The 17,145-nt window shown below is 38.0% G+C and overlaps 1 protein-coding gene across 6 annotated transcripts in view; it reads right to left on the minus strand.

Moving 5' to 3' along the window:
- The window catches only part of NCKAP5 (NCK associated protein 5), a 454,740-nt gene that overhangs the window by 86,175 nt on the left and 351,420 nt on the right, over positions 1-17,145 (minus strand). For all 6 annotated transcript variants that reach the window (XM_021397921.1, XM_021397919.1, XM_021397920.1 and 3 more), the window contains one exon: positions 3,303-3,371. In XM_021397921.1, the coding sequence (XP_021253596.1) occupies positions 3,303-3,371 (69 nt within the window). The remainder of the gene's footprint in view (positions 1-3,302; positions 3,372-17,145) is intronic.

Genomic DNA, 17,145 nt, shown 5'->3' on the forward strand with positions numbered 1-17,145 from the left:
GCCATGCTACTTGTACAACAGGGTTAGATGGAAAGAAACTGCTAATCTTTTCTACTTACAGGTATAAAGAGACACTGTGGAGACGAACAACATAAGCCAGCACTACAAAACTGATAGTCACAACTACCAAGAACGGAGGGAACTGAGATCACTGAAGGCAGAAGGGCTGGTGTCTTAGATGCAGAATATGTGAAATTCCCACTAATATGAGACAGAACTGTGGCTCAAACTCCGTAACAAACAGGCTGTAAAATGACTTGACCTGTGATTCATGCAGCTAAGAAGGCAGAACAAGGAATAGCATAGAGATGGCCTGTTCCTCAAGCTGCTGTTACACAGTATAGGACGCTGCTTGCCTTCAGCACAGCCTGCCTTTCCTTTGAACTTAATGGCCAAGATCTTTAGGTGAGGTTTTTTTGTTTTGTCAACTGCAATAAAAGAGATAAAAGATCCAGATTCACTTTTTTCTTACACAATTATGTTTACATATACATGTTATAAAGTGGTCTTAATAGAAAAAGTATAAAAGAATGAATCAGAGAAATGAGACCCTAGTGTAACATCTGTTATACCTATTGTAAGTACCGAGATTTTACACTTCTACCTTTAATGTATCTTTTCATACGCATAAAGACATTTCAACCATACTAAAATGAAAGGTGTTATATTTTATTCAAACTTTAAAATGCATTTTTAAGATGACTTTGTATTTTTTATTAGCTAAATGGATATGTATTCAATAATGCTACAATTTAATTCTTAAAACATCAGCAAAAATATTACCCAACCTAAGCTGCACAATTTCCTGTGTGTAACTATAGTGAAGCTTGAGGAAAATCTCAGCTGGCACAGTAATGTGAATAAGCATGGCATTACCACTTGCCAATAAACTGAGAGCTGAATTCCAGGATAGGAAATTAGGATTAGCCTCACACAAAAGCTACAAGATGACAGTCCTGGTTTTAGCATTAAATTTTTTAGAGTCAGAAGGATATATTTATGAAGTATTTCTTTAACCAAAACGAGCCCTTTTCTTAATTATTAAGCACTGGAACATTTCAATAACATGTCCTCCAAATATTAGAGTTGCTTATATATACACTTCAAAAATGAAAAAATAATTTCAAATAAGTGAACATTTACCAAAATTCATAAAGGACTCCTTTTTTTCCTTGAAAATATTAGTGGAAAAAAATTATTTTCTTGAGATCTCCAGTAAGAATCCTTGTTTGGAAAGGACTTTTTCACATACGACATGCTCAGAAGACTCCAGGTGTCAGAAAGTTTTATCACAATTACTGACTGGGTTATTCACTAATTACTTTTATGTCTCATCTCTAATTCTCTTTATTGTTACTATAATGAAATAAAATTTTCCTGTGGAGCTCCTATCACGGGAACGTGCTGAGGTGGGTGCTTGGACTCTGAGAATTTACGATCATCAAATATTCTTTTGTTGCCAAAGTCACTGCTACCAACTTCTTCACCTCAGTGCTCAGAAAGAATTAGGTCCTAGCCTGTTCCAGCTGCACCAGTACTGGTTGGGGTCACTGCCAAAACACCAGGGTGCTCAAGGGGAAGGAGAAAAAGCAACGGGAAAGGACAAGAAAAGACACTGCACTCAAAAGATAAGACAAAAAAAGGAAAGATAAGATTAACAAACAAAACCAATAAGGCATGGAAGAACAAAACCACAGGTGACAAGAAGTACTCTCTGCTGAAAAAGTTGGCATGGTGGGAGAAGATGGATACAGCTGTGATAATATGGAAGAACTGAAAACAGCCAACCTAATGTTGAAAATAAAGTTTAGAGCATAGTTTGATATAATTACTCATTCTCTGAACTGCAACAGAATATAAAAAATACAACCGTAGATCAGAAATTAATCATGTAACTGCAAACACAGACTAAACACATATCATCTGTCCTTGTAATACATATGGAGTGTTTTTTCTGGGATGGACAAAATGAACTATGTAGAGAGACCTTGTCCAAGATAAATTTAAGCTCTGTAATTTGAACTAATGTTAAAAACTATGTGGTACTTTCATCCCAGTTACCATGAATGCACTGAGTGGAGTGGCCTAGGCTAATGCAGACCAAGGCTCTGCAGCTGTAACCCAGGCACGGTGCAGACAATACACAGCCTTGAGAGGAAGCGTCTTCTGATGAAAACATGCTGTACTGGTAAAAGTGTGAATTTACTGATGAGAGACTACCTAAACTGGAGGTTTCTTGTACCAGAGTTGTATTATTATGCCAATAAAAGTTAGAAAATGCTGAAAGCTGAGCTGAGAAGCCAGTGTAATTTTTGTTTTGTTCTTGCATGTTAGCTAGCTACTTATGCTACTACGAATTCCCATTGTAGACCAGGCAAATGACTTCCACCAAGTAACTGTTTGATCTACTAAAAGCCTAGAACTCATTTTAAGCTCTTGCATGTGCTGAAGAGACTTGTTTCAGGATAAATGAAAGGACTGAAGAAGCATCAATATACATACTGAGAAAGCTGTAAGCAATAGGAGATACTGCCTGAAATCTTGTATGTCCTGAGCCAGACATTTCTGGAAAGGTGTATTCAGAGTGCTCAGGTAGTAACTGATGGGTGAACTATATTATAGCTGTAACTGGGAGATCCGATCAGAAGCTGAGCTATGTAACTGAATCATACAATCATAGAATCATTAAGGTTGGAACAGACCACTAAGACCATCTAGTCTAGCCATCAATCCATCAGCACCATGCCCACTAAGCCAAGTCCATCAATGCCACAAGAAGTGAACCGACAGGTAGGAAGAAAAAAAGAAAGCAGCATAAAAACCTGGGCATATAACCATGGGATGGAGCAGAGACTGAATTCCTGTAACAGAGGAAGACTGACAGCAGAAGCCACTACCACCTGTGCTCCACACTAGAGAAAAACAAGAGCACACAAAAACTAACAGGGAAATTACCTTTTTCTTCTCTTACAATTGTTTACTAGGAATAGGCATCCCTGTAGAAGAGACATCCATCTGACAGCTTAAGTCCACAATAACATCTTTGGTGGCAAAGCTACTATACCAACAAAGCTCAAAATATTGGTCACCAGGATATCAATCTTTTGGTGAAGTGTGATCAAAACAGCATTGTATAGCAAAGGTCATGGAGAACAGTATTTCTAAGTGATAAACACATGTTCTTGGAATTATTTAGAATGGGGTAATACTACAAAACTGCAAAAAAAATGACAACCTTGTAAGAGAGGGAAAAATTAATTTCAGCTCATCTCATTGGAGTACCAAGTATGAACACCCCTTACCTCATCAAGACACCTTTCATACTGCTCTCGCTGATTTTCATTTTCCAGAGCCAGTGCTGAATTCTCTGCCTACAACAAAGCACAAATAAATATGTAAACTAATCAACAGGCATGTTGAAAACATAACAATTCATAAAAAATCTGAGGGTGCTTACTTCGTGCAATTCTTCAAGATGCATTTTGGGCGCAAATGTCATGGTTTTATGATTTTCGGTTATTGGTATTCCACATCATAACATCATGTACTGTATGTACCCGGTTCTCAGAAGAGAAGAACTACTACATTCCTCAGAGGACTTTGCTCCCCTGTTACCATTTTCCAGTCAGAGGAAAAGATAAAAACTCGCAGATCACGAGACCTGTCTCTCCCTTCTCTTCCCGTCTCCCGTCCTGGCAGCATCTTGCTCCCCAGCCGTCTCACCGTCAGTATTAGAGTAAGGCCTACCTTAATTTTGGACACTCTCTCCCATTCTAATGGACTTATTAGCTTAAATTGTAATTATATTGTATTATTTTGTGTAATTTTGCATTCCGATATCTTATTTAGTAAATTAGTTTGTTTCTCCTCAGATCGTTGCCGCTGTTTTGCTCTCAGGCCCATCTCCCTACCCTTTTTTTTCTCTTTTCCCTTTCCTGGGGCATGGGTTCGTGGGTCCCTCTGCCCCACTAGTCACGGTACCAGGCCGAACCTGCCCGTAAACTGTTGACAGCAAACTTCAAAATGGCAGAATCTGGTACATAAATTATGAGAAATCACCATATTTTTCTATACATTATGACCTGAATTTAGAAATACTATCAGTATTGGAAAAGGAAAATCTCTTAAGTGGGCTGTACACAGTTGCATCAGAACAAGTTTCAACTAATTTTCTTTTACGGACTGAGAAACTAACACAAGACTTGAGAAAGCTCTTTGTCTCCCATGCATAACTTCATATCATGTAACCATAACACCACAGTCACTGCATTCAGATAATTACAACTATTATACAATTTGCATTACTTGCTTCATTTTAATTGTTCTGTCAATCTACAAAAGCTTGACAAACGCTGCTTCAAAAGAACTGTGGTTATACAATACAACAGTCATAAATCTAGTTAATATTTATAATTTGAGAGGAAAATTTAATGTAATTTACTGTATGGAAAGATTCTACGGAAAGATGCAGTTATCACTTCTATGTTAAGAAAGGTCAATGATTCAGCAAAATGAAAATCCCAAAGTCCACTAAACTGAGTTGCTAACAAGAAGTCTAAAATCAGATAAATTATAAAAAGAAGATTAGGAAGGAAAAGTAAATGTATGCAATTTTCCAGTATATTGAGAGAGCGTAAGGAATAAGAAGGAGGTAAGAAAGAAGGGCATACAGAGTTTACTTATTTACAAGTGTAAATAAACAACTGTGTGGAATTAGTGCTTTATCTTGCAGTTACAGTCAAAGCTAGCAAAGGTGATAAAATGCTTGGCACCATATTTTCACAGTGTTTCCTCCCAATGGATTCAGCACATGGCTATAAAAAATCTGTGGGTGATCCTGCAGGGAGTACTGCGAGATGATGGTGCAAAAAATAACGATGCAGAATTAAGTAGCAAAGTAGAACCAGAGCTGCAAAAGCAGCAGTAAGAAATCAGAAGCTGGAGAGTAAATAGTCCTCCACACTGAAGACATCACCATATACACGTATCAGTTTGCTTTTACAGATGCATTCCAGCAGATTGATTGATAAAAATAAAGAGATGATTGCTGCATAAAAATCTATTTCTGCGAGTTAAAGACCTTCAGATGTTTTCTCTATGAATATCACCTTAAAATGTCATCCAAGATAAATGCTTCCTATTGTTCTGAAGAAACCATTAAAGGATTAGTCTGCACGGCACTTTCAGCCACTCATGGTGTATCTAAGGGTTTAATTTTTTGAATTTTCATTTTCACTAACATAAAAATATACTGTGTGAATAGTCAGAAAATAGTTGGGGCAGATTCCTTCCACACAGAGATGCCTGAAAGAACTGCTACATCCACTTGCACTATACAAAATACCCAGAGAAACCCCCATTTTTCCTCTTACTCCTTTTTTTAATCTTTGAATGCTGCGAGGTTTTAAAATGGAAGCTAAGCCAGCTTGGATGTGCTAGCTGAATCTCTGATTTCAGTGAGCTATTCCTTCACAAACAGGCTACCAGAATTAGGAAACCTGAACTTGACAGCATTATAAATAAATGGTATGTTTCTTCTCTTATCAAGCCATAGTGGAAACATCTGTATAATAAAACCCTTTTCACAACAGTGGCTTCGAAAGTGTAGGGAAAGGATCTAATGCAGTCAGTGTTAGCTCGACTTCTGTGCTTGACTGTTGAGCAAATCATGCCCACTTATTTGGCATTTTTGTAATGAGGACTGGACTAGGAGGGAACACTTGATCGATTTTGTTTAAGATTCTGCATCAGGGAAAACCACGACTTGATACACAAAATCACTCTGTACTGCAACTGAATACTTGATAATAATCCACATTTCCTCAAAAGTATTCATTTAGAAAATGTTTAATAGCACTTGTGGTCTCAAAACCCTGCCTCCTCAACCAGATCTTCATTTATTTAACAGAAACCACTGGGCTTTGTTATTGTAGTTCTATTCTTCTTTACTCAGAGGGATCTGCCTTCCGCCAGTACTTGCACATTCTAGGCATCCTCTGCCAGTCAGGCAAAGTAGGTCTCCTTGGAGAAAATCCCTATCCCATTTTATTTTCCTTTTTATTTTCAGGCCATGATTTCTCTAAGCTAAGCCACAATAAGAAGCTCACACTTTTCACAGCATGAAAGCTGCTGCACCCAGAGGCAGTGGTAGGGAAGTACTGACTCCTGTGCCAGTCCCTTCTCCCATAGATAACCCAACAGGGGACTACAGCAAAAAGATGGATTACTGAGGAAGGCACCTTCTGAGATACCACCTGATTTCCATGGTGATTTCTAGTTGTAGGCAATGCGACCATCTAGGAATTTATGTATATTTTGTGCTATACATGGAAATAAAATGCATCTGTCCTTCAGCCTCATAAACACCACTGAAGATGCAGCCTAGCAAACTGCTGCAGATGCACAATGTTTTCCTATTTTCTACAAATTTCCTACAAATGTGTTTTCCTGGGGTATCATTCTTTCAGTCAAAAATACCCGTGGCATAACCTACCATTGAATGAAACACTGCATGTGGCTTTTGGATCATTACAGGTACAAGGATCCTACAAATGTCAAAACTGAGGCACTTCCTAATTCTGGTCTGAAAAAAAATATTTTTCCCAAAAGTCTCCCCAAACACCAGAAATTTAAAGATTTCAGTCAAGATCTGGGTGACGCTAAACAGCTTTCAGCTGCCTTAATTAGAGACAACTGCGTTCTGTGTTGTTAGAGTGAGTTCACGAAAATCAATTTGAAAGTGAAAACTTCAGATTATTTTGTATAAAACAGAAGTTGCCTTTTATTGACTGCACTGCAAAGGTACATTATGAGAGACTTTGTCAACTCTGATTTTAATCCTTTCCTTAAGAGGGAAAACAGCCCCACAGATGAAGATTCAGGTCAGCTAAGAGTTCTCTCTCCTTCACAGATGCTGAAGAAACTGTATTTCCACCTATTTGCACTTGTATTTGCACCTGTATTTCCACCTATTTCCTATTTTATCTGAGACGACTAACAGTCAGATTGCACACTTGATACACTGAGGTCCACACCTGCTGAAGTCAATATGAATCTGCTGTTTATTTTCCATGAATGCAGATAGACGTCAGATGCAAAGAAAAACTATACTTGTTTTCACATGACACAATGTCATGTGTTTTAGTTGGATATCAGGAAAAACTTCTTTACGGAAAGGGTTGTTAAGTGCTGGAACAGGCTCCCCAGGGAGGTGGTAAAGTCACCATCCCTGAATGTGTTTAAAAACCATTTGGATGTGGTGCTCAGGGACATGATTTAGCAGTGGGTTGTAAGAGCAGTATGGTTAGGTTGCAGTTGGACTTGATGATCTTGAGGGTCCTTTCCAACCTGAGCAATTCTATGATTCTGTGATTCTAATTTTTCCTTAAAATCAACTATTTTTCACAGTGATCTGCTGCTCTTGAGGCTACAGAAGAAACGAGGAGACAGAAGGCAGCCTTAGCCTTTCTCATGTTTCTGAGAAGGTGTTACTACACTGGATTAGTAAAGGCAGGCCAATTAATAAAAGTTAAAATAAAAAAAAAATAAAACGGTGATGATAATTAGCTCTAGGTCACCTTTAACACCAACACACAAGGAACATTCAAGCAGTACAATCACGTAAACTTCAAACTCATATTGAAAGCATCTTCACTTGAAGTCTAAAATACAATCTCTAACATACCCTGAACGCGGCCACACTTACTTTTATTAATGAACAACAGAACACACTACTGCTTTTTGCCTCACAGGAAAAAAAACAAACCCCTCCGTTAAAACCTCCCCGAACAACAGGAATTGCTGCCTCCCAAAAGGCCTTCATCAACAGTAGGCTCTGAGCTGAAAAATGCTCTGCTCCATCCTAGCTCACAATTTTTTTCTGAGTTTATACATTGAAAGCACAAGATATCCTCACTCGCATTGACAAAGCGTGGCACCTTTCAGCTAAATAATGCTAGACTATAAACAGCTAAAAATCAACATACATAATAAATACACTCTTGTATCAATACAGACATTTAGGATGATTACTTCATTGTCTCCTCTTCCCTTCTGACTATTTTAGAGGCTTGAAACAGGTTTAACTGCCTACTAACTATAATTTGCTCAACATTTACAAGTGTTTTCTAGAAGAGGCAGACACATTGCCATGTCTGAGAATGCCACGAGACATCCAGCTCTAGCCTTGCTGCTAGAAGTGGCACTTGAGAGGACAACTTTCACTTAACATCCTGCAAAAGCCATTTCTGTGTGCTTCTCAAAAGGACTGAAATACTTAAAACATGTCTGAAAATGAGATTTGGATTTACGCCTCTACAGTGCTTTTCAAAAAGCTTAACCATAACCTTTATGTCCCTTGATTTATTAAGCTGGGAGAACACTAACAACATTTTGTTGTCTAGCCTGTTCCTATGCGTTATGAATTAGGATATGATGAGTGCATTGGGGTCTTCAAGTGAAGAATTATTTCATGTGCCTATTAGGGAGTCTTCAACAAGCAGTCCTCTACACTTTTATAACCACAATGAAATGAATTACGCCACTGAATTTTCTACCTGAAGACACGAATAAAGCACACAAAAACAGATTTCCTTATTCAACTTCTGTGGAGTTGAGACAACATGAAAGAATGGGGGAAGGAAGAGAGAAAAAAGGGAAGAGAGTAAGCATTTACTCTGCACTAAGGGAAAAGGAGATGAAGGTCTAAAGGTTGTGTGTCAAGTTAGCAGCTCAGCGTTCTTTGAAGGTACCATCAATAAAGGTCAAGAGGAACTAAGTTATGACAGTGAACTTTAAAATCTCTGACAGAATGCTACAACACCGGTTACCATGTGCAATTCTTTGTTATTCATACTTAGCCATTAGTGCATTTACAGAAAGGTTTATTGATTTACACATACACTCATTTGTCATGTCCTGTATGGTATATTAATAGCTGTCCAACCACTTCAGAAGCCCTCAGCAGCTTTTTCCATGCTTTCAGCCTCTGATTTTGTATATTTCTGTGGTCATGGCTGCATACAGCAGAATATTAGAGGTCAAAGCCTGTTGTTGGTAAAAGTAAGTAGCAAAGTTACTGAAATCTTTCCATAGGTCCTTATGGCATTTTTTTCTGCTAAGTTGCCACTCTAGGAAGAGCTTACCACTTGAACCACTTTGTATCTTTGGTTGCAGGAAATTCTGCATTATTCTGCCCATTGTACACAGACAATTTATCCTTTGAGAGACTGAACCAGTAATAACGCTTCCTTTTCATTTAGACAAATTGCCAGACAAAAACTCAACAGCACCGTTACATTGCTTAGAAGTACAGAAAATTACATCTTTGTTTTTAAATCAACATAACAATAGAAACAACAACCTTAATTTATTCTTAGCAGTACAGAAGCATTTCCATTGGCCTCTTTCCAGTGTCCTTCGTATTGCTACAGCACCTCCTTGCTGGCAGTGAGATGGGAACTGCCCCTTACAGCCCACTGGCACTGCTTCCAGCTTCACCCTTTCGACAGCAGAACCACACTGAAGCACCACAGAGCATCTCCCTTCAGATTTCTTTTCAGCATGACACAACAGTCTTTTATCTTCAGCCACACTTAGAACATTGGACATATTTTATCTGAAATATCCAGCCAACGCTCAACTCAATTCAAATGAAAGAAGATGGAAGCAACACATACGCAAATTTAAATAACAAAATAGAGAACAATCATAGAATCATAGAATGGCCTGGGTTGAAAAGGACCTCAAAGATCGTCGAGTCTCAACCCCCCTGCCAAGTGCAGGGTTGCCAACCACTAGAGCAGGCTGCCCAGAGCCACGTCCAGCCTGGCCTTGAATGCCTCCAGGGATGGGGCATCCACAACCTCCCTGGGCAACCTGTTCCAGTGCGTCACCACCCTCTGTGTGAAAAACTTCCTCCTAATATCTAACCTAAATCTCCCCTGTCTCATCTTAAAACCATTCCGCCTTGTCCTATCACTATAGGACAATAAGAGGGTTAACCATAATTCTGTTTATGAGAAGGCCACGTTGAACCTCTCTGGGCAGTACTAGTAGGGATTATTCTTGAAATTAAAATTTTTGTTACTTTCTTTTAAATTCTTCACTGACACAAAAACAGAGTGAGGTTAGAATGAGCCACCAACAGATCTTAAAAGCTGCGTTAAATTATAGCTGAGCTACCAATAAGTGGGGCTGTAGCCTCAGAGAGAGCAGTGTAACCTTCTTTTAACATATGCTGGAAATCAAAAGATATTTATCTAACATCAGAAAGCTAACTACGTAAGACCACGCAAAAACTCCATTTAACTGTTTCTAAGAAAACGCAGCCCAAGGTCTGTGCAGCTGCATATGATGTTTTACAAATTACCGATGAGCTGATTCATGTGTTTAAACACGAATTTACACTGGAAATTATATTTGCTTTAAAGGTCACATGGATTTCATTCTGATAGAGCTTAGAACATAGGACTTGTCCATTTGGTCTGCAGATATGGAACAGATGCAGGGAAACCTGGACCCACATTCCTGGTCAGGGCTCATCAGCACTGAGCTTCTTCCCCACTCCCATGAGAAGGGGCAACAGGTGTTCAGTGGTGAAGCCTACTTCTGGAAAAAAGGGGATAACTATAAGCTAATCCTTCAAATCTACTTACGCTGCATGAACACCTGAACTTCAGTAGCTGAATCAAACAAACTAAACCAAGTGATTCATACACTGCTGATGAAACTGCCCTAAAATATATGAAAAAAAAAAACACCTTTATATTCCTGTGAATTCTTCTGCGAAATCTATTAAGGCCTTTTTTTTTTTTTTCCCAGAAGTTGTTACTGGAAATTTGAAACTGGTTCAAGAATGGTAATATTTGTCTTTTTTATTTCATTTGATTCTAACACATTTAAGAATGACAAGCCTTTAAAACCTTCAACATTTTCCCTTCTGACACCACAGAAATGTCTGGAGTTGACATTTTAAAGAGAAGGTTAGGAACAGCTCTAGCAGAGCAGCATGCATTGTAAGACCAGTCTTATCTTCCAGCAAATAAATACCTAAGCTACCAACAGATCTATTAATAATAGCTACGTCTGTTTACCTGCATGTAAATTGTAGCAAACAGCAAATTCTAGCGTTATTTACTGAGACTATAATAGACTTACAACATGCTCACAGCTGAAGCGCTGTCAATACAGACCTTTGAATAAGTAGGTAAAATTATGAAAGGTGCTAATTTTTTTTTTTCCAAAACTCTTCCAAATGATCACAGTCAAAACATTTCTTGAGGACAAGAAGCAAAATAGATATAAACGAGCACAGACAGGAAGCATAAAGCTGTGTGTATTTCCTGCAGTTAAGATATAAATGGTATCCATGACAGTATGCATAATGTGTATACACTTGATAAAACACAGAAGTATGAGCATGAGAAAACCTCCAGTCCCAGCAGGACTCCTGCTTTTTATCATTCATCCTCTGCACAAAGCAACCCTGCCCACAGCAGGAGGTTTGAACTAGATGACCTTTAAGGTCCCTTCCAACCCAAGCCATTCCATCATTCATTCTAAGCACACCCTGGCATGAGGCAGTGCTCTGTGCAGGGACCAGGTGGTCGCCTCTTGAAAACAATGCTCCTGGCCTGCCTGAGGAGAAGCAGCTGATGATGATGAAGAGTAAATCACAGGCAAGAGAACTCTTCTTGCTCACAGCCAGGCAAGCCCAAGAAGCTCTGTGATACAGAAACACTGGCTTGGGCAGTCAGGAAAGGGGAATGTTGGAGCTCATTCACCCTTTCCATCCATTCCCCCCAAGGAGCATGCATCTGAGCATGACGGTACAGGTCACAATGCCATCACACAAATGTGACATCTAAGAGTGAAATTTTATGCAATGAACAGTGCGTGTGTGTGTGTTAGGAAAGTGGTTTATTTTCTAATTTTCTACTATTTACATTCAGTGATCTTTCCCCTTGCACACTCTGAAGCAGAGGCAGCTGCTCAATCTTTTCTTTCCTCTTGTTTGAAGTGATTTGTCCCCGTTTATAACACGCCGTCCCTGAAGAACTCTGAGCCTCTCACTCTAACAGATTTACAGTGCTTCCCCATGTAATATTAACAGGCAGTTACTGCCTCCATCAAAGAACTAAAAATAAAATCCCTGGTCTATGAAAAAAGTATGTGGTTCTGAACTTGTAAGTGAAACTCAGATTCTTACAGCTGATGTAGGTAGATAAAGGCAAGTAGTGTGGACTTCATTCATCTTGAAGGACATTTGGTGCTTACTATTAACTTGATACTTAACCACATCAATATCTTTCTATTTAGAACCCTTAAATTAAATAATCCTATCATATTTCTTCAGTTGCATTTGTTTCCTTTTTTTTTTTTTTCCTGGCAAAAGACCAAACTGTTTAGGGAAAACTCTACTCTTTGATATTAATAAAGGGTAGTTGAAAACCGTTGACTGCCTATGGATCCAACACTGAAGCTTGATGAAAAAAAAAGGTCTGTGAAACCATTTTCAAAGAAATATTTGCTTTCATTTGCAAATAAACTTTTTGCAGAAGATTTAGATGAGATTTAAAAGTTAAACTGATATATGTACACACATATACACAAATATTTGCAGGGCTTTAGGTCCTTCAAAAATGATATGTATGGCAATCATTTTTTTAAAAAAGGTCACTTTAAAGACAAAATACAACTTCTTTTTAAATAAAATAAAAATCAGATGTTTAGCAAAACTCATATACTTTTTGGACAGTTTTGCAAGCAATGAGAAAGGCAACTTTAGAATTATATAACACTTTAAACAACGTATCCTTCAAACCTTTGCAGTTTTGACCGTGAGGTTACTGACACAGTCACAGTTTTCTATTTTCTGCGATTCCATTATCTACACCTTCCCGAGAAGCACAATCAACTCCAAGGTTAATCTAACACAGAGCATGAAAAGAATTCAGCATTTCAGATTTATGTATGAAAATTACTCTTTGGACAACTTTTTCTAACAGAATGCATTTCTTATTTTTTCCCCGCTTGTTTAGCTGGGATTTTCATAATAAATGCAGGCAATAGTACTATCAATTCATGGCCTTGGGAAGCAAGCACGGAAAAGAAGCCCAAGAGATGGTTTGACTTTAGAAGACTCACCTCAATATCTGCTTATAGGAATAAGCCACAAAGGCCTTAAGCTTGTTTTCTTCAAAAAGGTGAAACTCACAAATTTAGCTTTTCTTCTTAGCAATTATAGCATAACTTTTCAAATTTTGGCAGGGCACACTACAGTATGCTATTCAGAAATATAAAGTAATTTTAGAATCTAATTAATGTATTTTTTCTTTAAAAAATTAAAACAATGGCAAATGTAATTAAGTAGAAGAAAGCCAATGATTTTACATATCTTTATGTAGGAATGTTTTTTAGATTTCTACTTATTTTTCTGTTTATTTCTATTTATCAATACCAGCTTTTCTCTTTTAAAGTTTACACTTTTTTTTTTTTTAATATCACCAGAACAAACATGGAATGAAACTTCATGGGTTAATACCACACGCAATGGCTCTCATGCTGTAATTGCTACTTCCAGGGCTCTTCATGCACCTGAATGGAAGGGATGTTAATAAATGATGGTAAAATGCAAACGTAGATCTGAAGTTGGCACTGTCTTCACGGAACACCAACATTCCCCACTCCCAAGGAAATTAAGGAACTGAGCGTGCTTGGGGGTGATAACAGAAAGAGAGGATTCAAAACTATCATGGATTCCTGCCTTTTTTTCCTGTGTATCTTTTAATGTATAATACATAATATCATTCATTGTCTCCTGTAAGCAGTTAATTCGGTGTTCACTGAAAGCTGAAGCAACAGATGTTTTGCCTTGTCTCAGAGAAAGAACATGCTGAATTTTTAATCAAGAAATATTTTTTCCCCTAATTATTCAAAGCCTTTTCATTTAGTTAAAGCAAGAATAGTCCTACGAAATAAAGTAATTCAATCTGACAGCCTGGAAAACTCTGATCCCATATGCTGAAATGTCACATCCATTGTCTCTGTGATGGGAAACTCATATCAGATCCCTCATATCCAATGATTCTTTAAGTAGGAAAACCTGATTTTTCTTGTATGAGTAAATATGTAAATATGATTCCTAATAAAATGGCAAAAAATAGCCAAGTGGTATTCCTTTTGCAACAGATTTAAAGAATTACATGATTTTATCATTGATATAATCAGAAAATATTTTTTAGACATAATAAAATATAAAATGTTATTTTCCTCCTTTTACAATGAATTTTATTATATTCCTTTAAAGTTAAAAGGTTTCCATCACAATATGCTATTAATGTCATCCATTTCACAAGTCATAAAGTAAATTTATAACCAGTTTCTCTGTTTTTAACCACACTGGAGCACTGAGTTATTTCTGAAGGCAATGTTTCCTGCAATTCCAGTTTCTTCATCCGAAGTCACCCACAAGTCAACAGCCCCAGGTATTCAAAAATGAACTTCTTTTGATGGCTTCGGTTATGTCTCTTCCTTCCAGGTAAGGAGGTGAGAAGCAAAGCGAAGCAGAACAAGGTATTGGTTCAGTGTGTTACAAACAGCACCTAACACCTTATAGTGTGCAGGAATTGCTTGGTAGCCGATAGCTAACTTCTAATAACTGAATCACAACATTACCGTTCATTTCTCGCTAACTGAAATGAAACTCAATTTGCAAACATCAGCTTCTATCTTCTGAAAGCTTTGAATGTTTTTCTTTTTCTTAAAAGACAGAGGAAGTACCAAGCAATGCCCTCATTGCACACAGTCGTATGCAGTGGGCTGAATTCTGCATGGACATTTGCTAAATGTTCTGCTCATTTTATTTTTAATCTTTGAGAGCAGAACAGTGAATTTGCAAAGTAATTGCATTTTGCTCAACAGAAAAACAACAAAGACTCCAAATTCTATTTCTTTAAAAAGTTTCAACAGCTTGGAGCTCCACTTGCTTTTGCTGCCCTGCAGTCCATGTTCACTTTAGAGAATGAGAACCCCTTTAGAAGCTGCCTGGTGTGGCAGCCCCCTTTTATCACAGGGAGGTTTTCCCATTGGGACAGCTGATGCCAGATGCACTCACACTGTCTGCTTGGCTTGGCTGAGCAGCAAGCGTCCTCCTTAGGCAACCTTTCTGACCACCCCACCAAAATGGCTGTGACCACAATCTTGCTTCTCAGCACAGAAAATTTATCTCTGATTTCATCCATTGTACTTTTATTTACTGGCAAACTACGCCCCTAAGAGGTCCAAGAGAAGCCTTAGACGACACATTAACGGAGCACATAACAAATCGCAGAAGTTGTTAAAAAACACAAGCTTTCAATAATAGTAACGCTTTTGTATGGATTCTAAGAGAGGAAACACTCAACTGTTTCTTAAATGCTATGTGCATTACAGAAAGGACATTCATTAATGTGCTGTATTAAGCCACTTGCTTTTAAAAATTAAGAATAGAATGTGTGTTAAGGCAAATTCTGTGAGATTTGGAGGTGCTGCACTAAGAACCTCAGGCATAAAGAGTGCAGCAGCCCAACAGCCTGGCTCTGCTCTACCTAACGAGCCAAATTCACATCACACATGAGTAAGCACAGCTCCAGTGCTGCCACTGGAACAGCACCCACCTGCACAGGTCCAAATTTGACACAAGACAGCCAAATATACTAACACTAGTATCAAGCATGAGGAAATGTTGCTGTTATCTTATTTCAAGCTGCTGTTCGAAACCAGTATCAGTGATTAATCCATTGGCCTAAAGGGAAAACGTGGAGAAAAGAACAAAAATAAATCAATGTGTGAAATACTATGCAATGTAATATATACCCAGGATCGATCATATTACTGCTCTGTCAGTACAGTCTGCAATTGGGAAATATCCCTGCCTGGCAGAGGTCACTAGCAGGGCAAATCAGTTGCATAAAAACATCAGAAGTTCTCATCTCTTATTTCTATTCAATTTCTCTGTGAAAAATAGAGTTTTCTCCTAATATTAGCATGTCCTTTGTTACAATGAACTAAGAATGCCTGGTTTTACCCATGTAATTCGGTAAAATTTTGAATAGTTACCCTAGGGACACTGTGAAGGACAAAATATTTGATAAAAGTAGTACAAAGAATGCCAGCACTGGAATAAAAATAACAATAATAATAATAATAAATCCTGCCCCACAAAGAGGGACCAAGAAGACACAAGCTGTTTCCTTCGTGGTGAGGTTAAGTCAATACTACACCAAGCAGCCCTGCAAAGCTCTACTAAGGCTGGCTCAGAGGCTACTAATGTATTGTTCTGCCAGGGCTAATACCTTGGATTTCAAGAAAAGTTAATTAGTCCCAATGAAAATGATGCTTCTGCTACCTGTACTATCTTGCCTGGCAGGGCACTATATAAAAAGACTATTTTCTACAAAGCTTGTAACACGGCTTCTTTCTCTGTTTCAATCATCTTACTTAAATTTAATCAAATTAATGTATGTATTCAGTGATCAATTACCTTTGCATGGCACTGGGGAGACATTACAATGTCTAACAGAAATGTCTTGGTGATGATATGGATCAGATTTAAGGTTACAGAAAGAACATTCATCGATTATTTAAGAAAAAGAATATTGTAACTGTCATTATTGGTAATTGAGGTTAAGGTATAATGAAATCAAATGCAATATGGGATTGCTGGAAATTGTCAAGAAGCAAGCAGTAGACTTTTCCTAAGGTCCAAAGCTGCAAACTCCATCAGACTTAGAAGAAGAAAAAGAAGGAGCTACTAGGAGGCAGGGAAGGAGAAGCCTTATCTGCTTGGTCGCTTGACCTCTTCACTGAAAAACCTGTCTCAACTACAAATGAGTAAGAGGAATGCTAACCAAGAAGAAATGCAGCGCAGGAGAGGAAGATTTTAGCTTCTCGTGGAACACCCAATAGTCTCGTATAACAACACAAACCTCAGATCCATTTCTTCATCTGATCCAAAATTGCCATTACAATAACTTTACGGAGGTCTCTGTCTAGCAAAATAACTGTTTCTTGGCATTTTAGTGTCAGATTTGTTAATGCCCTTCTTTTTTCCCCTTACAATTGATTGAAAATTTAATTGGTTTTACCTGCTTCCTCTTTTTAAAA

The sequence above is a fragment of the Numida meleagris genome, chromosome 5 (assembly GCF_002078875.1).
Source record: "Numida meleagris isolate 19003 breed g44 Domestic line chromosome 5, NumMel1.0, whole genome shotgun sequence".
Classification (NCBI taxonomy): Eukaryota; Metazoa; Chordata; class Aves; order Galliformes; family Numididae; genus Numida; species Numida meleagris.